At 36.8% G+C, this 22065-nt stretch overlaps 3 protein-coding genes across 6 annotated transcripts; all 3 read left to right on the forward strand.

Moving 5' to 3' along the window:
* Positions 1–297: 297 nt before the first annotated feature.
* Positions 298–4757, forward strand: LOC103143125 (myelin-associated glycoprotein-like). 3 transcript variants are annotated; one of them, XM_007559539.2, is made up of 13 exons: positions 298–453; positions 2046–2124; positions 2207–2602; positions 2694–2993; positions 3108–3207; positions 3303–3338; positions 3419–3451; positions 3576–3617; positions 3822–3848; positions 3954–3983; positions 4070–4135; positions 4220–4247; positions 4329–4757. In XM_007559539.2, exons 2-13 carry the CDS (start codon positions 2082–2084, stop codon positions 4389–4391), a joined length of 1164 nt encoding a protein of 387 aa, XP_007559601.1. In that variant the 5' UTR covers positions 298–453; positions 2046–2081; the 3' UTR covers positions 4392–4757. The 3 variants fall into 3 exon arrangements, with proteins under 3 accessions (XP_007559601.1, XP_016530555.1, XP_007559600.1); XM_016675069.1 differs by having other exon boundaries at positions 3825–3848; XM_007559538.2 differs by having other exon boundaries at positions 2068–2124.
* A 5184-nt stretch (positions 4758–9941) lies between these two features.
* Positions 9942–15857, forward strand: LOC103143123 (myelin-associated glycoprotein-like). Its single transcript, XM_007559537.2, has 10 exons — positions 9942–9991; positions 10163–10229; positions 12849–12939; positions 13027–13422; positions 13514–13813; positions 13928–14027; positions 14658–14682; positions 14777–14842; positions 14934–14961; positions 15055–15857. The coding sequence occupies exons 3-8, from the start codon at positions 12894–12896 to the stop codon at positions 14783–14785; spliced, it is 876 nt and encodes a 291-aa protein (XP_007559599.1). The 5' UTR covers positions 9942–9991; positions 10163–10229; positions 12849–12893; the 3' UTR covers positions 14786–14842; positions 14934–14961; positions 15055–15857.
* Positions 15858–19203: 3346 nt separating this feature from the next.
* On the forward strand, positions 19204–21783 carry LOC103143122 (myelin-associated glycoprotein-like). Of its 2 annotated transcripts, XM_016675070.1 has the most exons (8): positions 19204–19876; positions 20010–20097; positions 20181–20576; positions 20661–20957; positions 21075–21174; positions 21281–21316; positions 21410–21442; positions 21523–21783. In XM_016675070.1, exons 1-8 carry the CDS (start codon positions 19874–19876, stop codon positions 21542–21544), a joined length of 975 nt encoding a protein of 324 aa, XP_016530556.1. In that variant the 5' UTR covers positions 19204–19873; the 3' UTR covers positions 21545–21783. The 2 variants fall into 2 exon arrangements, with proteins under 2 accessions (XP_016530556.1, XP_007559598.1); XM_007559536.2 differs by having other exon boundaries at positions 19204–20097.
* The last annotated feature ends 282 nt before the right edge of the window (positions 21784–22065 follow it).

Raw genomic sequence — 22065 nt, forward strand, 5'->3', positions numbered from 1 at the left:
CACTTCTCTTTTTGGCTAAATCTGTTGATTTAAGGTTGGAGGAAACACATTTTTCTCTTTTCTGTCGCTCTGTTTAGACCAGTGATCTTTATACAGCCAGAGGAAATCTGTACCTGATGACAAATTTAATTTCCTTTGGGTAAAGCCAATTGTAGCTTCAAGCACGTGAAAGATAAAAACAAGAATTTAGCATTTTCTTTCCTGGTTAGTGTCAGAGATTTTGTGTTTTAAAATATAACAGCGATTTGCATACAGATGAGTAATAGAGCTGAGACCACTCCCTGTTCTCTGCATCATTAACTCTGGCTTCACTGCCTCTGCACACACGCTCTTACATTTTCACACACCGTGAAAGTAATTGTGGCGGCTGGCAAACTGCAGAAACCAAACCAAAGAATCATTCCTCAGAAGTCTTTTCAGAAAACCGCTGAGACAAGACAGAGACGCCATTAGGTAAGATTTTGACAATTGTAATCGTTGCACCAAACTCAGCTTATGTATATTTTTCTAATAAAATAAGAGCTTGGTTAAAAAAAAGGGGAAAAATGCAGATTAGCAGTGATAAATACAATAAAAGCAGGGATTGGATTTAATACTTTCTCTGCTGATTGTTCTTAAAGTAACATTTGGATTTAAATTAGGATATTATTTTTTAAAAACATTTTTTTTCTGAATACTTGATTCAGTTTAAAAATATATCCCCATTAAAAGGTTAAATGATTATAAAATGATGGAGCTATTTGATATTATTGTAAAATGAAAGCATAGGCAAGGAAAAATGCAACTTTTGTTGCATCCCAAAAGTAAATGCAACAAAAGCAACATATGTAATTACATATTTAATATCTATGTTAATATCTATGGATGGTTGAACATACAAGTCATATCTTTAAAAAAAAAAAAAGCTCTAAAACCTCATTATTCAGTTTTAACTGCAGACTTTAAACTTAATTATATTTGTTTTACTTCTCCAAAGATGTACTTCGAAAAAAAAATATATATATATATATATATATAGTTTCTTTTGCTATAGGACGGAAAATTAACACACAGAAGAACAAACTAACTTCCTCTTTCTTTAACATGATGTACCTTCATCTGCTGTTTTGAACTTTTCCCAGTATTATTCTTTTTGATATCATCTGCTCACAATGTTTTCTTCGCTAAATCAGTAATTATAAATTGAATATTTCTAGCAGCAATTTAATCCACCGAAAAACCACTTATGTCATTATTAAGAGCTTTTATTGCAGGCAGATTTCTGACTCAAAACACGAGGTCCTTTGCACATTCAGATACGTAACATGTCATTTTCACATTGAAGGTTATCAAAATAAATACTTTTCAAAATTGTTTGTGGGTGTAGTTAATATTTTTGTTTTGGGCGACTTTATACGTAATAGTTTTGCAAATTGAATGTTTTCATTTTGCTTTTCTGAATTCCACACAAATTTTCAGATTTAGCATTCTGCATAGATACATGTTTTGTTCTGAATTTGCTTTATTTTTTCCATCATTATGGCGTTGTAGCCAAACCTCCACCTAACCTCTCTTCCCTTATGTAGTTTCAAACACTTTCCCTCTCACTCATATGTTTCCATACATATGATTGTGAAATCACCACATTAAATTAAACTCAGAGTTTGGTTTTCCTCATTTATTTTAGTCTCAGATTCCATTTTTTATTTGTGTTATTGTTTTAGATCAAAGTCAACTCTCCTGTGTAGTTATTAAATACTGTAATCAATCTGCTGGTGCAGATGCACTGCTCATTTCTGATTAACTTTCATCGCTGGTGGACTCTGAGTATAGCTGCTCCCAACTTTTCTCACTGGTTGATGAAGATGCAACGCTCCGACTGATGGTTCCAAACGTTTATTAAAGGAATCTTGAGTCTTGAGCCATTTCACACCCTTGATTTCATACCTTAGTATTTTAGAAAAAATATAAATTAAATCTATTTAGCACATTTTTAATCCTTGGGATTAATATTGATATAATATTTTGTGTTTGTTTGTTTTGTCCTCCACTATAAATTCATTCAGATTTGAACAATTAAACCCACAGGGTTTTGCGACACAATGGACCATGAGAGAAAGCTCAAGATGTGTTTGGTTTTGGCTGGTAAGTGTTTAGTAAATTACTCTATCCATCTTATTTTGTTCCTCAATAATTATTTGTAACTTTGTGCTTTGGTTCTGATCAGTGATTTGCAGCCCGGTGCTCGGAGACGAGTGGACGGCCGATGTTGTAAAGTCCATTGACGCTCTGGTGGGCTCCTGTGTTGTGCTGCCCTGTACAGTCAGTCATCCTGGGACTTACCTGTCCACCTCCAGACTCAGGGGCATCTGGCATCGTAAGGACAAATGGAACGAGAACTTCTACCATGAGGACAGCACAAAGATCCTGGACAGCTTTAAGGGCCGAACCAAGTTGCTGGGAAACCTGGGTCAGAACAACTGCACCTTAGAAATAGTTCAAGTTAAAGATCATGACAACGGCCCTTTCTGCTTCCGCGTTGAACTTGTACGAAAAGACAACAACGAACCCACTAAGGAAAAGTTCTCCTTTGTTGAGAAATGTGCTGATATCAAAATGATCCGTATGTAAATACTCCACATGCTGTATATCAATGCTGCTCGTTTGTTTCACCCATTTTTACATTAACTGCTACCTGAATTTGTTGTTCACAGATGACGTACCTAAACCCAAACTGGGTCCAATAAAGACGGCCAATCCAGGCAAACCCTACACCCTCACCTGCTCTGTTCACCACACCTGCCCCTCGCATCGCCCTCAGATTAAATGGAGTCGGGAAAATAAGGATGATGAAATCACTGAAGTTCATAAACCCATTCATTCGGGGATCTGGGAGGCAGAATCCATCCTGTCCTTCGTTCCTGAGGAAAAGGATGACGAATCAGAGCTCATCTGCACAGCAACATTTAATGGAGGAATGAAATCAGAGGAAAAGTTCACACTTAATGTAAAACGTGAGACAAACTTTGGTTTGCTTTTTTGTTTATTTTGAAAATTCAGCCATCTTAAATCGTGCCCACTTGTTGCTGTTTGGCATAAAAAATGAATGGCTTACATTTGGTTTGCAGGCATAGAAAACTACAACCACATCATCATTCCTGCTGTTGCAGTCGCTGCCACTGCTGTGATCTTTGGACTCTTCTGTGTTTTGATGGTGAAGAAATACAAGTGAGTAACAAAGTACCAAACTCATTTTCATTAACAGTGAACCTGTATTTGGTTGCAGATGTCTAATATTTTAACAAATGTTTGGTCTTTTAAAGGAAACGTATTCAAGAGCTTCAAAGTCAAGATGGCAGGTATAAAAAAGACAGTTTGTTCACAGTTATAGCTACATTTAACTACATTATTATAATACACTTTACTTTTCAACCATTAGCATGTGGAACAGGATGTCTAGACTGTCTCGCAGGTGAGAAATAGTCGTTTTGTAATCAATGTCCTTGCCTCTGTCAGACAGTTAAAATGATTATTCTCATCTTAGTAACATTGTACTTATATAATATAATATTTAATTCAGTATGTGACATTTTCAGGCTTCGACCTGGCGCCTCAGGACCAACTCCTTCTAATCAAAGGCAAGAGATCTTACTTTTCTCAATGCAGCACTGAATTTAAGAGAAAAGGTTCATATTTTCTGCTGCAGCTTCAAATAGACCTGCAAACTGCTGAGTTGGAGTTTTTTTCTTAAGTGTAAAAGATTAATTCCTTTTTTTTTTACTTTAGACAAAATGCTTCCTAAAACATTTGCATACTTTCTGTTCCTTCTTTGTTTTTCCAAGAAGGTCTATTTGGAGCAGATTTTCAAGGTAACTGGAACTTTTAGTGGCTTTGTAAAAACCTTACGTATAAGACAAGCTCTTGTATTTTTATTTGAAATATTACTCATATAGTATTTAATTTGTCTTTAACAGGAGACCCCAAAGGAATCAACATGATCAAAGGTGAATATTTAGCTTAAAGAAACTACAAGTTGTAAAGTTTTCTTGGTGTGTGTTTTAATTGTAAAAACTGTTATTTGAACCATCAGTCCCAATAATGCAAACTCCTGTGGTGGACAGACAACTAACAAACCTCGCTTCCCGTCTCCGAAGAGGTAACCACTTCAATTAGATTTATGTAATATTTCATATGAAAAGTTTCTAATTGTTATTTCTGCTGTTGTGGTGGGATCATAAAGCCAACAAAAATCCAACAATTACAAACAGGTATGATTCAGTTTCTTTTTCCTGCTATTTAAAATTCAGTCCATTTTTTATAAACACCCTTATCTTCCTTATTCTTCATAGGACCTGGATGACAACGACGACTACATGAACACTGCAGACTTGAATATTTATGGAAACGTGTAAAAATGTAAAAATTGATGATCAAAGTAAATAGCCAGTGTAATTATCAGCATCCTTTGTTTCAACAAACCGGTTGTATTCTTTTGATTCTTCTGATTTAATGGTGAATTAAGGTACATGCTTTACATATGCACAGATTTAAGTCTTTATAACACCGGCTATGTTAATATATGCTACGTTTACTGCACCTTCCTCAACTGTGGCATCCCTACCAATAAAAATGAAAGGGTCTGTGTGCTCACAGTGATTATTTGTATAAATCACAAATTTATCCATCCATCCACTCATCCATGCATATTGTGTTTCAGCCAATGTTTGATTTATAACTATGAAAAATATTTTGAACATGCAAATAAACCTTTTTAAAAGAACACAGAGATGTTTTATTGGCACTCTGACGAATAGTGACAATAAACTGAAAACTGCTCAAATATTAACTCTGCGGATGTTGCATTGCTCAGTTAAAGAGCAAGCAATCAATGTACAGCTCTCAAATTAAGCACTAAATTTCTCTGGCAATAGATTGGTTCATGTGTACAAAAGCTTTAAAAATATTATCAAATTATTAAAATGTTGGAGTAGCTTAAAGGATGGCCAGAAGTCTATCTGTTGTCCATCCTCAAATATTCCTGGCTAGGGTCACGGGGGAGTTAGCGCCAGTGATCAACATCCAAGATGCAGAGTTTGTCTCTGGTTCCCAGTCTGTCACAGGATGGACAAACAGGTAAACGTCCAGTTAACACTTTGCCTCCATTCCTGAATGCAAAGTAGAATCTGCAACTAAAGGGCAAGCATGAAGTATCTTCCAAGCAATTTGTGCCTGGAAGATACTTACAAAAGTAACTATGTTGCATTCAAAACATGACTTAACAGAAATTTGACTTCATAATCTACCACTCTGAAACTGGGCCTCTGTCCTAACAAGTGTGTGCTCTTTTGACACTCCCCCTTCATCCCTTTATCACAACGTTTCTCCATGAAGCCTTTAGCAAAGTTTTCTAATTGTTGCTACCGCTAGTTTGAAGGAGCTGAGTTGGGGAGTCGTTCTCTGTGAGACAGAGCCTTGGCATGGAGACTGCAGCTCAGAGGAGGAGGAGCTGAGAAATGGTGAGAAATGGCTGCCAACGATCCCCAAGACATTTGGTATAGTATTCTGTGGGCTGATGAGACAAAAATGAAACATTTTGGTAGGTGTGTGTGTGTCTCACATCTGGCATTAAAATAATACAGCTTATCAAAAAAATACATAAACACATCACGTAAACGCCGACAGTGAAACACGATGATGATGTGATGATCTGTGGTTGTTTTGCTACTTAAGGACCGGAGAAGCTTGTCGTAATTGATTAAACCATGAAATCTGCCCTCCACCAGAAAGTGCTAGAAGGGGCTGTGCAGCCATTGGCTTATGGCCTAAAGCTCTCCAACACTTGATTTAGAAAATGACTCAAAGCACACCTGCTAATCCAACTCTAAATACCGTGAAAAAAATCAGAGGCGTGGCCATTTCCTAGTTAAAGTCTAGATTTACATCCAATTGAGATATTTTAACTCATTGTCAATTATCATAAATACTTGATGACAGTCAATCCCACTAAAGGTGGCAGAACAATTTCTTTAGGCTTGGAGGACATTTTCATTTCTTAAAACAGTAAATCATTCAAATACTTGATTTCACATTTATTGAATGATGTTTGTTTGAGGTTGTCTTTGCTTGGTGTTAAAATTCATTTGGTGACTGACCAGATAAGCAAAAGCGAATAAGCAGAAGTCAAATACACTTTCACAGCACCATACACAATCACTCTGCAGGTTTTTAGAAAGTCAGTCAGCAACGGTCCTGTGAGCTCAAAACATCACTTTAATCCAAACAGGAAGGTTTGAAGTTTTATAACTGAATTAGTTGAAGGGATTACAGCTTATCAACTTTAACAAGTTTCCTGTTATAAAGTATTAAAATATATGTGTCAGAAAGCAGTTTATATGTAAATTATTTTCATATTTCCCAAAATAAGTTAGCTGCATATAGCTGGGTATTTCCTGATGACAGCTTCTGGTGTTCAAGGCGATTGTTTTTATCTCCATGGTTCATTTACATCACACAATAAAAGGTTGAGCGGCGTATAAGAAAATATTTATCTTTTCATGCAATCCAAGTTCCTTTTTATGTTAAAAAGGTAATCTGCTCCATACAGCCAACAGAGTTTTAAGTATTTGTCCTTCTAAATCAAATATTTAAAATCAAAAAGTGAACGAATGCTGTCTTCATTCAGTTTAACTTAAACCACCCCACATCAGTGAGGAGACTTTAATCTGTCACAAGGTGGGGATTGGAAGGTGAATCAGGAAAACTCCTGGTTTTAACCTCCCTGCTGGTCTCTCAGATTCAACTCTTATGGTAATTATAATCTGAGAGTGTTTCTCCTTTTCGGCTGAGATGGTGTTCATCTTAAGAACCAGGGGATAACACATGCTGCTAACATGAGGCGTCATAATAACAACTCAAATGGTTTACATCTAACCTGTTGTTGGAGTTCATTCATTTCTGTCTCTGTGCTCCACCAGGTCCATTAACTAGTTCCAGGACCCGATCAGAACCCCTCTGTGTAAATTACCTTGAGAAATAATGAGATTTGGTTACAAACAAGCTTTAATGCTGGAAAATGATCAAATGTTACAAGCCATACATGTCGTACAAATGGAAAAGATAAAGAGTTACATTCACCGTCCAGCGTTGATGTCACTTAGCAAACCTTATGGATGAAACCAAGTGAGCCAAAGATTGTAGCACGAGTTTAGCTTTTTATTCTTCTCTGCAATCTGTACCCTCCCTAAAGGGGAGTCTAATCACTTTCATTCTGTTTATGTGTGACTGGTGGCAGTCACACATAAACATGGCTATGTAAGCTGCAGCGTGTGTGTGTCAGCAGGTAAAAAAGGCTAAACATTGTGTTCTAGATGAACAGTCCCCACGAACTTCAGCATCAGTCTTCAAACTGGGGAAGATTTTTATACATGCTATTCCAGTTTCTGCGCCACCGATTAAATAGGTGATACAGTGGATCTTGGGTTCTCATCCATCCATCCATTTTCTAACATCCTTGTCCCTAGTGGGGTCAGGAGGTGCTGTGCCTATCTCCAGCTAACGTTCTACAGAGTTAAATCAACTCTGCAGAATTTGGTCCTTATTAGAACTGGTTTTAATTTAACTCTTTCAGAGTTATTTCAACAGGAAACTGAGTAATTTTAACACTTGAAATAGTTATAACTACTCAAACTATTGTTGAAATAACTCTGTAAGAGTTAAATTAATGCCGATTCTGAAAAGGCTAAATATACTCTGCATAGTGTTGATTTAACTCTGCAGAATTTGTTGAGCATCATAGATCACCATATTTAGTAAAACTAGTTTGAAATCATTTTGCACCCCTCAAAATAGAAACGTAGGGCTTTCTTCTCTTCTCTTTTTTTAACATCATCTGCAAACTCGGATTCCAATGTGTCATCTCAGATAAGATATTTTAGTAAATGTGTTGTTTACTTCTGCTGCCAGAAGAAGCAGAACTGAAAATTATTTCTGCACCAATCTTGCAGAGCCCAGCATTACTAAAATGTATCTTTCCACAGATAGGTGTGTGGGTTAAATCTGAGGGAAGTGCAGTGAAGCAATAACGTGAAAACCTGTAGTATGTATTTTTCCATGTGATTGAAAATAATGTGCCTTTTTACTGTTTTTAATTTTTACCAATTTGACCTGTATTATTTGTTTCGTTGACTCGACATTCAACAAAATATGTGGTGGAAGAGATAATTATGCTCGCTGTTTAGCTTGAATCATCTGCTGCTTGTGTGTCCAATTTCCAAATTTACATTTTTGTCCGCCTTACGTAATAGCCACTGGCAGCCAGCACTGGAACAGCGCTGCGCTGGCCGCTGCAGCAGAGTGCCTGCACAGTTCAGTCTGCAGCTCATCCTGTTGATCACAGCTGGTGAACGAGACGCGTCCTACTCTGACCTGGGCGTGTTAGAGATGTCGCATGATTAAACTTTAGACCTGGCTAGCTTAAAAACAGAAAATAATACCAGAGGGAGTGTTGCAAAGTTGCTACCGCTGCGGCTGGCTGCAGGAATGCTGTTGCTTACTTTTGAGCTTTTTCTTGCCCCTTTTTTCTTTCCCCCCCCTTTTTTTTGCGTTTCTCTGCTAGTCTGCTGTCCCTTGCACGGTAATTGTTTTGCACATTTGGGCTTATTCTTATAAATCCACTGCAAGATTGAGTATATGGGGATTAGCAGGTAGCACTTGCCCGAACAGCTTCGCAATAGCGATTACTTAAAATGAAAACGAGAGCGGGGCGGTTCTAATTCAGCTCGTGGTGTATGAGTGTGTATGGAGCTAAATTGAGGCCATAAAGTTTGTTCATTAAAAAAAAAATCAAAATTTAAAAATAATTGTTAAACTAAAAAAGGAAAACTGAAAGTTAAAAACTCCTTATTAGTTTTTAACTATAAGGACTCTTTCTTTCTGCTCTGGGAAGCTGAAGCAGTCAGATTGATTGGTATTCTGCTTTATTTTGAGACCTTGAGAAATGTCCACCACTGCTCAAATTTGACAGTATTATATATGTGCCACTGAGATTTGTGTTGTGTGTTTACATAAGCAGCTTATATCAGTGAAGCATGTTATTTTTCAAATGTACTCACATTAACAGAATATAAGACTGACATGACACTGTCATAAACATGAAATAACACCCGTCATGAACATGAAGGAGTCTTTATGAATGTTGTCATGAAGTGTCATTCAGTAAATAATGACACTTTTAATGCAAAGTTACTTTAAAAGTTGCCTTGAAAGTCCATTAAAAGTGCCAACTTTGTATTAAAGTGTCATTGTTTACAAAATAATGCAAAGTTGGGACTTTTAGTGGACTTTCAAGGCAACTTTTAAATCAACTTTGCCTTAAAAATGTCATTATTTACCAAATGACACTTCATGACAACTGTCATAGACATTCATGAAGACCCCCTCATGTTTATGACAGATGCTATGTCATGTTTATGACAGTGTCATGTCAGTCTTATGCACACCCCTTCAAATAAAGTGTTAGCAAACAATGTTTTAAAGACGTTTTCAGTTGCCACACTTCCTGAATGCAACAGCTGGGAATATTTTGCAGTCACTGTGTTGAGCTGGACTGACGACCTGACCAGGGTGCGCCGCATGTCGCCCGTTGACCTTCCCTGGCGACCCCTCTAGGGATAAGCATGTTGTATAATGGATGGTTGCAGTGTTGAGCTGTCCGTCATAATTTAACACCTACATGGAGCCTTCTGAGGTCTCACCCCCACATTGAACAGGGCCAGATGTTTGGAAAATAAATAAATAAATAAATCTGAAGGTGGAAAAAAACTAATCTGAAAAGAAATTCTAAGCGTTTTTGTTGGTGTTTGTTTGTTTCATTATTTTTTGTTTCAAATTTATTTTTCATTTTGAAATCATTATTTTTCAGCTTCCAAGTTTGCTGGATTTTTTTTTAAACTTTATGACCTCAATTTAACTCCATACTCTTGTGCGTGGGCTTGCTCATTCCCTGTGGTACGAGGTATGTGATTTTTCCTGCTTTTCCCTGTACTCTATTTTAAACTAAAACTTTCAAAAATGGTATATAACGGATAACAAATGTTCCTGTGCAGATGGAACCACAACTGTCGTCTTTTTAAGTAAAACCAGTAGCAGTCTTTTGTTTTTATTGAAAGCATTCTTTCTCCAACAGCGCAGCTGACCTCATCCTCCTACTTGTTTGGTTCCAGCTCTTCAAAGCAATGCAGGAGACTTATAAGGTAAAACTAAAAAAAAGAAACATTTTTAGTTTATAAGCAGCGTAAATTTGGCTTCAAATTGCAGCTACTAAGACAGCAGTGTGAACTAGTGTAATCACAGGATACTACTGTTCATTACTTTTTTCCCTTGTGGTAAGAGTAATAAGAATTTACAACACTGATGAAACATTTTCTTGCATTGTAAAGTTTATGTATGCATTCTGTTGGAGTCCATTGAAAAGTTCATGCATATGCTACTGCAGTCTCACTTCCATGGGTTGAGTCTGGGAAATACTTGAAAATAAGCCAACTGGACCCTGAGCTTTTTATTGTCATGGCTTAGCTTTAAAACCAGGGTCTGGTATCGTTCTTCCGCAATCGAAAATACTGCAGACTGAAGGCTGAGATAAATCCAGGCCACCCTTTCATTTTGACATTATTTATACCAAGTATAAGTGGAGTTTTTATATATGTGTTAATTGAGTGATATGTAAGGCAGCGATCAAAAGAATCGTCTCGGGCTTTCTTCACTCATTTTTATGAGTGTGTGTTTATACAAAACCTCATAAATCAATTCCAAATAAACATAATTAACTCCTTATTCACCAAGCTCCATTTGAGAAAATTCAGAGAAACCTAGGGAATTCATTTTGCTTACTTAAAACTAAACCTGAAAACACATTTTATGCAGATAAACTATGTAAATCGGTCCTTAGGGGTGCTCTTATGCTTCTGCGCAAACTTTGCACAGAAGCAAATTTACTATTTTACAAAATTTGTAAATTTACTAATTTACAAATTTCCTATTTTGCACAGAAGCAAAATATTCTTTTTCTTTTTGGTTACAACTGTACTGCTTGGTCAATGTCCACATCACAGCACTGTGCGGATGTCAAAACAACCTATGCGCACCCATAAAGCTTATCAAGAAATAGACAGTTGGTGTCCTAATATGGCTTTTACTTAATTAGTTGATTAACCTCTTACACCCTCAGGGGGTATAAATAAATTTAAACTTAACATTTTGGGCAAAACCTTTATGCGGAATAGTTTTTGAAAGATCAAAGCCTCTTTTAGCGGATAATAAAAAATAAAAAAAAATGTAAAGGCACGTGGAGCCTTTGTTTACAGAGCGAGCCGAGGTCCCGTGGCAGCTGGACCCACCGGTGGGTCCGTCGGGTTCTAGGGGTTAAGTAAAATGTTTGGGTCTGTTTGTGCAGACCCAAACAGACAAGGATGAAAACCAAACTTGTCATTGAAGTATAAGTTTTAATGAGGATACAGCAGCGATGGACAGCAGCTGTCAATCATAATGACTGGCAGCCCTCGATGTAATCGTGGATTTGCAGCAAACACTTTTTACAAGGTAAGAAGATTAACATTCATGTACTTAATAAAGAAGCATGATTGAAAAGATATCAAATATTGTCTTATGTAAAAGGTACGCGTCTAGTAGCCAGGGAGAAAATGCCCCACCATTATATTGTCTAATGTGTGGAAAAAAACTGGTTAGCATCTAATGTTGTGTTTGTTTTTAAGTTTATGACCTAGAGATATAAATCATTCGCCGTGAATTCAGGCAAACACAGCAATTTGATCAACACATCAGGAGGGAGGCTGGGCGGGTCGGTTTCTAAGCTAGCTGTTTTATTCGATTGTAAATACTGTCGTCTACGAGCCTCAGCTCGGTGTGTTATGCCCACAGACATTAACTTGACTTGAACAAGAAGTAACAATACTGGCAAAAAGAAGTTAGGAAAACAGTTTCAGTCGCTCTGTTCATTACTCCCATCCCTCATTCCCAAAGTCCATCGTGACAGTGATTAAGTGACATAATTGCAAAGGGTCATAAACTCATCTCACTTAGACACTCACCTCCATGGAGATGCAATAGCAAGCACTGATCAGTAGTGTTTCTTAGCTTTGCACATGTGTGATTCATTTGCAAAGTGGACATGGAATCGGCTGCTGTCCTCTCTGCTCTGGTTGTTTGCTGGCAGATGATTTTGCGAGACTAACTGCAGCACGTAGGAAACTGCAGAGGCTCACGGCAGCACTATCTTCTCACTCAGTTACAGCAGAGCGACTGGTGCCTTCACATGTCGCCACAAAGTCTACAAAAATACACTAAAAATGCACTAGATTTCTCGCTAATCACTGTTTAAGTCACTAAATATAGCAACAAAGTTGTTAATTTTCCAACACCCCCTCTTAACTTCATCCACTCATACCCACGCTTGACTGTGCTGTTTAAGTTATTGTGACATCTGTTCTGTGTGGTAAGATGTCCTGGAAATGATCTGAAAGTGTAACTAACACTCCTGCAAAAGCACAACCCCACCCATGACAAACTTTACATAATTCCACAAAAGTGGGCCCTGCCAAGAGACACTAATAGTAATGGAAATAAATAATTCCTGTTGTCTCTGTTTGCAAAAACAATTATATAATGTCTATATTTTGTAGGGGAAATCATTTCATAAGCACAATATAATTGCAGCATCAAATTTTAAATGGTTCTCAGTCATTTTGTGATATTCTGAATGTGATTTAATATTTTACTCATGGTAACAACTGCTGTTCCTTTTCAGACTTTTCAGTGAATCAAATATAATATTTCTAATTGTTGTCTTTACATAGGTTTCAACATTGAAGAGCAATTAGACCAACCAACACGCCAAAGGAATGGAAAAAGACAGGAAGATGATCATTTTCTTTTTATTCTTGGCTGGTAAATTGTTTATTAAATTGTCATTTCAAGTTTCTTGATGTTCATCATTCATTTAATTCTTAACCTCCACTATTATATCCATTTAAGGAATTTGCAGCCCTGTGCTCGGAGCCGAGTGGACGGCCGATGTTGTAAAGTCCATTGATGCTCTGGTGGGCTCCTGTGTTGTGCTGCCCTGTACAGTCAGTCATCCTGGGACTTACCTGTCCACCTCCAGACTCAGGGGCATCTGGCATCGTAAGGACAAATGGAACGAGAACTTCTACCATGAGGACAGCACAAAGATCCTGGACAGCTTTAAGGGCCGAACCAAGTTGCTGGGAAACCTGGGTCAGAACAACTGCACCTTAGAAATAGTTCAAGTTAAAGATCATGACAACGGCCCTTTCTGCTTCCGCGTTGAACTTGTACGAAAAGACAACAACGAACCCACTAAGGAAAAGTTCTCCTTTGTTGAGAAATGTGCTGATATCAAAATGATCCGTATGTAAATACTCCACATGCTGTATATCAATGCTGCTCGTTTGTTTCACCCATTTTTACATTTACTGCTCCCTGTATTTGTTGTTCACAGATGACGTACCTAAACCCAAACTGGGTCCAATAAAGACGGCCAATCCAGGCAAACCCTACACCCTCACCTGCTCTGTTCACCACACCTGCCCCTCACATCGCCCTCAGATTAAATGGAGTCGGGAAAATAAGGATGATGAAATCACTGAAGTTCATAAACCCATTCATTCGGGGATCTGGGAGGCAGAATCCATCCTGTCCTTCGTTCCTGAGGAAAAGGATGACGAATCAGAGCTCATCTGCACAGCAACATTTAATGGAGGAATGAAATCAGAGGAAAAGTTCACACTTAATGTAAAACGTGAGACAAACTTTGGTTTGCTTTTTTGTCTACTTTGAAAATTCAGCCATCTTAAATCGTGCCCACTTGTTGCTGTTTGGCATAAAAAATGAATGGCTTACATTTGGTTTGCAGGCATAGAAAACTACAACCACATCATCATTCCTGCTGTTGCAGTCGCTGCCACTGCTGTGATCTTTGGACTCTTCTGTGTTTTGATGGTGAAGAAATACAAGTGAGTAACAAAGTACCAAACTCATTTTCATTAACAGTGAACCTGTTACAGATGTCTAATATTTTAACAAATAAAACACATTCAAGAGCTTCAAAGTCAAGACAGCATGTATAAAAAAGACAACTTGCTCACAGTCACAGCTACATTTAACTACATTATTATAATACACTTTTCTAACATTAGCATGTGGAGCAGGATGTCTGGACTGTCTCGCAAGTGAGAAAATAGTCACTGTGCAATCAATGTCTTTCCCTCTGCGACACAATTGAGTATAATTATTCTTATCTCAATGACATTGGAGTTGTAATTCACTAAGTAACATTTTTTAATTTCTTTACTTCTCTAAGCACAGAACTGAATTTCAGGGAATAATTCTTTATTTTCGCTGTGGATTTCAAATAGACTTGTGAGTTGTTATTTTGGCAGTAAAAGAGAAATTCTTTTTTTGACCTTAGGCAACATTTCTCCAAAACAATTTGCATAGTTTCTGTTCTTCTTTAACTTTCCCAGAAGGTCTATTTGGAACTAAGTTTTGGAACTGTCTGTGGCTTCGCAATAACATTATTTATAAGCCAAAACACTTTTTTTTTTTTTACATTCCACATAAACTCATTTAATTTGTCTTCACAGGAGATGCTACAGAAATGAGTCTGGGGTGAATATTTGACATTTAAGAAACTTTTAAAGGTAAAAGTTTGTTGGTGTGTGTTTTTTCTTTTAATTTGAAAATCTATTATATGAATCATCAGGCCCTGTGATGCAAACTCCTATGGTGGACAGAAAGATAACAAACCTCTCTTCCTATCACCAAAGAGGTACCTCCTTCAGACTGAATTAGATTTATAAAATAATTTTCTGTGAAATGTTTCTAATTGTTACTTCTGCTGTTGTGGTGGGACCATAAAGCCAACCAAATCCCTGCAAATAAATACAGGTGCTATACTTTTTTCAGTTAATTATTCAATGCAGTTACATTTATTCTACTTTTTTAACCAACAAATATCCTGATGATCCTTATTTTTCACAGGATCTTGATGACAATGATGACGACACTGCAGACCTGAACATGCATAGAAACATCTAAATAGTTAAGATGTTTCCCAGTGTAAGACTTGGTGATCACTGTAAATTTTCAACACCTTTTGTTTTAACTCTTTGGTGACTTAAGGAACTTTACGCACATACATACAGATTAAAGTTTTAAAGTTTTTACAGCTATGCTAGTATGGGCTACATTTATCTCTTTAACTGTTGGGTCTTTCCTGTACCAATAAACATGAAAAGCTCTGTGTGCTGCACAGTGATTATTTGTGAAAATCATACATATCCATCCATCCATCCATCCATCCATCCATCCATCCATCCATCCATCCATCCATCCATCCATCCATCCATCCATCTGTGAACTCTTCACTTTGTTTCATCTATTCCTCCCAAATTAAAATCAGAAATACTGAATATTAATCAGAAAACCACTGACGGTTTTTCTGCATCAGTTAAAAGATACTTAGTTACAAGCAGTGACACAGTACAGCTGAGACATCAAGTCCCCAAACCGAAATCTACACACAGCTGCAAAGCTTCTTGTGTTGTTAGGTTTCTCTGAAGACATTTTAGTAAAACCTGCTGAAGACATTCTTCTTTCAAACAAGTTTTACCTTAACAGGTTTTTAAGTACCATTGATTTACATCAATTAACTGTTTTGGTCTTTTTTAATAACGTTTTAGCTGAATGTTTTAATTTCTATTTTGTATCTTTATGGAGCACGTTATGATTTTTAATCTGTAAAAGATGCCTCACAAATAAAAATAGCTTTCTTATTTACAAAATACCAACACACTTTTTGGTGTGCTCATGCTCATGTCAAATGGTTTTCCGTCTGAAAACCATTTGATTATTACTCCTCAACTTCACCTTTATGAGCTAATTTTTGTAAATCTATGACAGAGTCCCTCAACACAGTAAAGTGGATGGTTGTTGTGTCACAGAATAACGGTAACGGTTCTAATGGTAAGAACACAAGTGCAAGGAGATTATATGCTTTATTTTTATTTTTTTTTCTTCAAAGTAAACTGTGACTCTCAGATGATCTTGGGATCGACCGACTCAGATTTGAAAAGGGTTGGCAGAAGAAATGATTGTTTTTCTTCGTTTTTATTTGATTTCTTCAGGGCTACCATGCTGTAATGGTAGCCAGGAATACTAATTCACCAGTGAGTGGACATTAAATGGGCTCCATAAATAAATTTATCCAAAGGTCTACAGCAGAGGCTGTCTCTTTGAATAAGTTAGCAATGTCATACTTTTCAAGTGGAGAAATAAGTGTGAAACTGACAAATCCAGCTAAAGAGAAATGTCTGTCAATAAGGGTGTCTGTCTGCTTAATTTGAAGACTTAAAAAGATTAAAATCAAGACGTGTAAATCCTTATGAGCAATGATCTGGCCTCCGCTGTTAATGAAGATTAGTTTACAATTAGTAATGAGCAATAAACCCTTGAATAGACTTGCAGAATGAGCATAAAGATTTTATGTATTAAAAAATAAGAGTGAACTATTGTGTGCAAAAAATAAGGTTTGGTGCAAATAACACAACCAGTGTGTTCAAAGACCAAATCGTACTGCTTATTGGCAAGAAATGCCTTAAAAGTACCACAGATCTCCATGTCTATGATAAAGCCAGTCTGATATCATTTTGCATATTTGAAAATGGAAATATTGCACGTGTTTCTCCTATTTTTTTGTACAACTCAAACGAAAGACTTTAATGTGTCATCTCCGATAAGTTATTTTAGTAAATGTGTTATTTACTTCAGCTGCCTTTTTAACTTCAGAAAAAGCAGAACTGAAAATCAGTTCCTTAATCTTGTCATGTGGGTGGGTTAAATCTGAGGGAAGAACACGAAGCGATAAGGGGAAAACCTGTAGAGCGTAGATAAGAAAATGAAGATGGCTGGAGCAGATCACTAGTATAAAGGAGAAACTTTAAAATGTACTCTGTTCAGTTGCTTGTTAATACAAACAACAAATCAGGCAATCACACTGAAGGTACTTTTCACATTTGGTTATCTAGATATGGTTAGGACATTTGGTTAAGTTTAAAGTCAGAATCAGAATGGGGAACAAAGAGGATTTTCTTCCCACATAGGCTGGTCTTATTAGGTCGGAAACTACTGATCTACTCAAAGTTTTTACAAACAGTTATTGCTCCAAATGGGAAAAAAAAAGCTGACATCAGAAAAGAATAGGCAGACTATTTGAGTATGATTGTATGGAAAGATTCCCTCCATCCACTCCTTGTTCTAACCGAGGATGGTGGACTGTCATCTGTGAACTCACGATACACTGAATCTTGAAGCAGCTCGGCTACAGCAGCAGGAGCAAAAGGTGCTAGCGGATCAATGCTGCTGCTGAAGAGCTGCCAGAGCTTTTCACAATATTTATCTAGATCATTGACGTTGCCTTGGAAACCATTTCCCCATTACAGAAAAATAGGTAGCTACTGAACCAAAATATGGGCTTTGACTGTTTCATCATGACTCAGGTCTTAGTGACCCCATTTAAGTTGGTCACAATTACAGCTGGAAGTCCTTTGGTATGTCAGCTTTGCACATCTACAGTCTTACATTTTGCCCAATATTCTTTACAAAATCACTCAAGCTCAGTCAGATTGCACCACTGCAGCTAACAGTTGTTTGTCATGGGTCTTAATTGAATAAGCAGCTTCAGACTGTTTCTATTAGTAGATCTGTTGGATCTACAGAGGCAGACAGAGTGGGAACTGAACCAGCAACCAACTCCTACCAACATCACCACCACCGTCCCGTAATCCTGTTTGAATTAAAATATACAACACTTGCTCAGTTTTATTGCTACGCAGTCATGCAACTCTAATTCAGGAGTCAAAAGTACTTTGGTGAATTAGCCAAGCATGAAATGCATTAGTGATATTTAGGGGATGTGTGCTTCTCATTGTTGTCATGGCTAAAAATCAACAGTGAGACAGGAAAACCCAGCTTGGTTAGTATTTGAATGCTTTATATAAAAAAAGAAAAATCAGGCCTTAAGTTCATGCTAGAGCAGACTTGACCTTCAGGCATGAGCTGAGGAAGCGTAGCCATGACCTGAACTCATCATTGTTCCATTATAACATCACAGCCTGTGTAGGAGTCATGATGTTTTATATGAAAATGCCACAACAGAGACTCAAGATGATCCACACCAAATGTCCAAAATGTCTCGGTCTAAGTCTAAGCCAGTCGTCATCCAGAACCAGTTATTTTTTAAACACACTCTTTTCTGCAAGGTAACTTGTAATAAAGACAGCCTTGTAAATAATTATTTCTGTATTTATTTTTAGCTGGTATTCAGTCACACAGAAACTGTTCACAACAATCTGGGATCACAACTTTACCATGTCTCACAATTTACACATTCAAATGAAAATATTCAAATGAAAAAGGTTTTCATAGTGAGTCAACAGATGTGATTGGGTTTTATCTAGAGTGCTGTCTATTGTTTGCCTTTTTGCATTTTCTTTTTGTGTTATCTTCTAGCTGAAGCATGAACACAGCTGTGTCTCAGACAAATAAACGGGGGAAAAAAAATTGCAGCATTTTCTCTCATGGCAGCAGATTGGTTCCTTCCAAGTGTGAACTGAAAGCATTGTCTCACCAATTTATAAGCAGCTTGAATGATGTGACCCTGTTTTTATTCAACTGGGGCTGAGATCAGGACAGCGCCTCTCTTATCAGGTAAGACTGAAAACCATACATGCTACTTAAATATGGCTTCAGATAATGTAAAGGCAATGTAAATTCTAATGGATATGGATTTTTTTTTCTAAGCATGGCTTAGAAATCACAAGATATTATGATATGGTACTGAATTTTAATTATCCTTCTAGTCGTAGTAATAAGATTTGTGCCTGAAGTTATTCAAGAGATAATTTCTTACCATGGTATGGTTGAATTGTGAAGGATAATCAAGTTGAGATGCAGAAATATGGACATTTTATTGATTTTACAACTTCAGAAATTCTTAATTTATTTATTCTTTTTTTTTTTTACTTTTTTTGACAACCAAAAAATTCTTTATTCACCTTTTGAAAAACAAGAAATACTTACAGAATTAAAATTTTACAGCGCATCATTACTTTGTCTTTTTGAACATTTTCTTTTGGGGGAATACAACAAGACAATTTTTCAAATTTAACACAATGAAAAGTTTAAAGGCTGTTTAGCTCGCCTATTCACCTGTATAACACTTGAGAACTAATTCACAGATTTTGTAAAGAATTTTCAATTTTTTTTCAAATATTTTCTTGCACTGTAAAAGTTCGACTTGCATTCAGTGATTATCCACTGCAAACTATGAGCCTAGTGATGTTAGTATAGCGGTGTCACTTCTATTCCTGGTAAGAATGAGAAATAATTAGAAAATAGTGAAGATTTTGTTATGGTTTGGCTGTAAAACTGTGGTCTGTTATCTTTCTTTTGCAATTGAAAATACTGCAGACCAAAGGCTGAGATAAATGCAAGATGCTATTTCGGTTTCACTGTACATTATTCACGCCAAGGGCTATAGGGGTTTCCTGATATTCATTTAGTAATATGTAGGAGGGTTATCAAAACGGACATTGGCTCAAAAGATTTGTCAAGGGCAGATAAACCTGTTGAGGGTTGATTTTACTTACTTAAGAATTTGAAGACATCATGCTACACAGAACAACAATTTAGTGACTCTGCCTGTTTTTCTGTTTGCAAAAACAATTAATTTTTATATTTTGTAGGGCAATAGCTTGATTCAGCCCTACATCTTTGTGGATAACATCACCAAATATGGTGTATGGTAACCACTCAATTTTGTGTTCTTCTAGACTCAATTTAAATTATTAACCATAGCATCTGTTGTGTAATCGAGGCCTATTCAGTGTTAAAAAAAAATGCACAAATTATTTTTTCTAATTGTTTTGCTTGCATAGATTTCAACGCTGAGGATCATTTTAGAACACCAACACGTGAACAAGATGGAAAAAGTTAGGAGGCTCATTTTCATTTTGCTTTTGGTTGGTAAGTTAGCACACGTTCATTTCCCCTCTCTTGATACTCATCATTTATTTCATTCTTAACCTCCTCTGTTGTATCCATTTAAGGTATTTGCAGCCCTGCGCTTGGAGAAAAGTGGACGGCCTCTGTTGTAAAATCTCTTGAAGCCGTAGTCGGCTCCTGTGTTGTGCTGCCCTGTTCATTCAACTATCCTGGCACATTACTCCCTACCTCCAGACTGAGAGGCATCTGGCATCTTAGTAAGGAAGACACAAAGATTGTGTACAGCGAGGATAACACAAAGGTCTTAGATAGTTTTAAGGGTCGAACAAACATGTTAGGAAAACTGGGTGATAAGAACTGCACCTTGGAAATAACAGACGTTAAAGATCATGACAACGGCCCATTCTGCTTCCGAATCGAACTTGTTAAAACTCATGACAACAAAGAAACCACTGAAAAGTACTCCTTTGTTGATGAATGTGCTGAGTTAAAGATGCAGAGTATGTAATCTTCTTTATAAATCAATACTATAGTGCAACAGACCAATTTAGGCCTTAGCCAATAATTCATTTTTCTTTTTATAGGAGATCCTCCAGAACCTGAACTTTTTCAGTCAAACACAGCTGTTCAAGGAAAACCTTACGCCGTCACCTGTTCAGTCCGTCATACCTGCCCATCACATGTTCCTGTGTTCACATGGAGTCGAGGAAGTAAAGATGACGTTATCCATATTCAAAAGCCCGTTCTCTCTGGGATCTGGGAGACACAGTCCATCATGGTGTTTATTCCTGAGGAAAAGGATGACCACACTCAAATCACCTGCACAGCAGCATTTAATGGAGGAAAAGTAAAATCCAGATCTATTCAACTCAATGTAAAACGTGAGATCTAATTTTGTCTGTCCCTATCTTTGAATAGTTCAAAATAAATACCGGATGTGGTTAATTAGCATTTTTCATCATCACATGAAATGCGTCTGATTTAATTTCTATTTGCAGGTATTGGAAACATTTATCACATCATCATTCCAGTCGCAGTGGCCATTGGCACGGCTGTGATCTTCGGAGTCATCTGCATTGCTGTGATGAAAAAGTACAAGTAGGTTTACAGATATTGACTATTTAAATGGATCCGCTGAGTAAAAACCTGCAAATTATTCTTTTCTCAGTGCTGTTCTTGTTTAACCTCCTTTTGTTTTCTTAAGGAATCGCATTGCAGAGCTTCAGAGTCGTGAAGGAAGGTAAAATGATTTAAAATATTGTACCACAAAATAAAAACATATAATGTCATCACATTAAAAATAAATATTAATCAAATTGTCTGGGACATTTAGCATGTTCAACAGGCTGTCCAGGATGTCTCGCAGGTGAGGTTTGATTTATTTCAATGAGACTTTTCATTTGTTTCACCTAAATAAATATTTGACTTTTTCGGGGACTTTTTCAGGTTCCATTCCAGTGGCCAGTGACTTTGTGGTCATAATCCAGTGCAAGAAACTTGAGCAAATGATGACCAGCACGTAGATGTTCACATTTTAATTTTCATTTATATCCATGAGAATGATTTTTGCTTTAGGAGTCATGCCTTGTTTTTTATTATTACTACTATTGTACTTTAAATCAGCGAAAATTATTTGTTGTGATTTTTCTATCAAAATTGTACAAAAATGAACTTATTCCATTTTCATAAAGTTGTGTGTTGAAATTATGAGTATTCATTCTCACTAGGCTATTATTTTTATTCCGGTAAACCTGGCCAGACCATTCAGTATTTTGTTATATTTTAGTGAATAAAATATAACTGCAATAAATAACGCAGTTCATATTCTGTTTTACCTGAATATTTTGTGTGCAAGTAGCCACTTCTAACATAAAATAAACACAACTGAACTCCAGTCGTTCAACTCCAAAAGCTCCAAGTATGACAGAGTGTGTCAGAAAACATAACCAGTGTCAACGTGAGAAATAAGGCGGCTATGACGGTGTGCTC

This window comes from Poecilia formosa, unplaced genomic scaffold (assembly GCF_000485575.1).
Source record: "Poecilia formosa unplaced genomic scaffold, Poecilia_formosa-5.1.2 Scaffold105, whole genome shotgun sequence".
Taxonomy (NCBI): Eukaryota; Metazoa; Chordata; class Actinopteri; order Cyprinodontiformes; family Poeciliidae; genus Poecilia; species Poecilia formosa.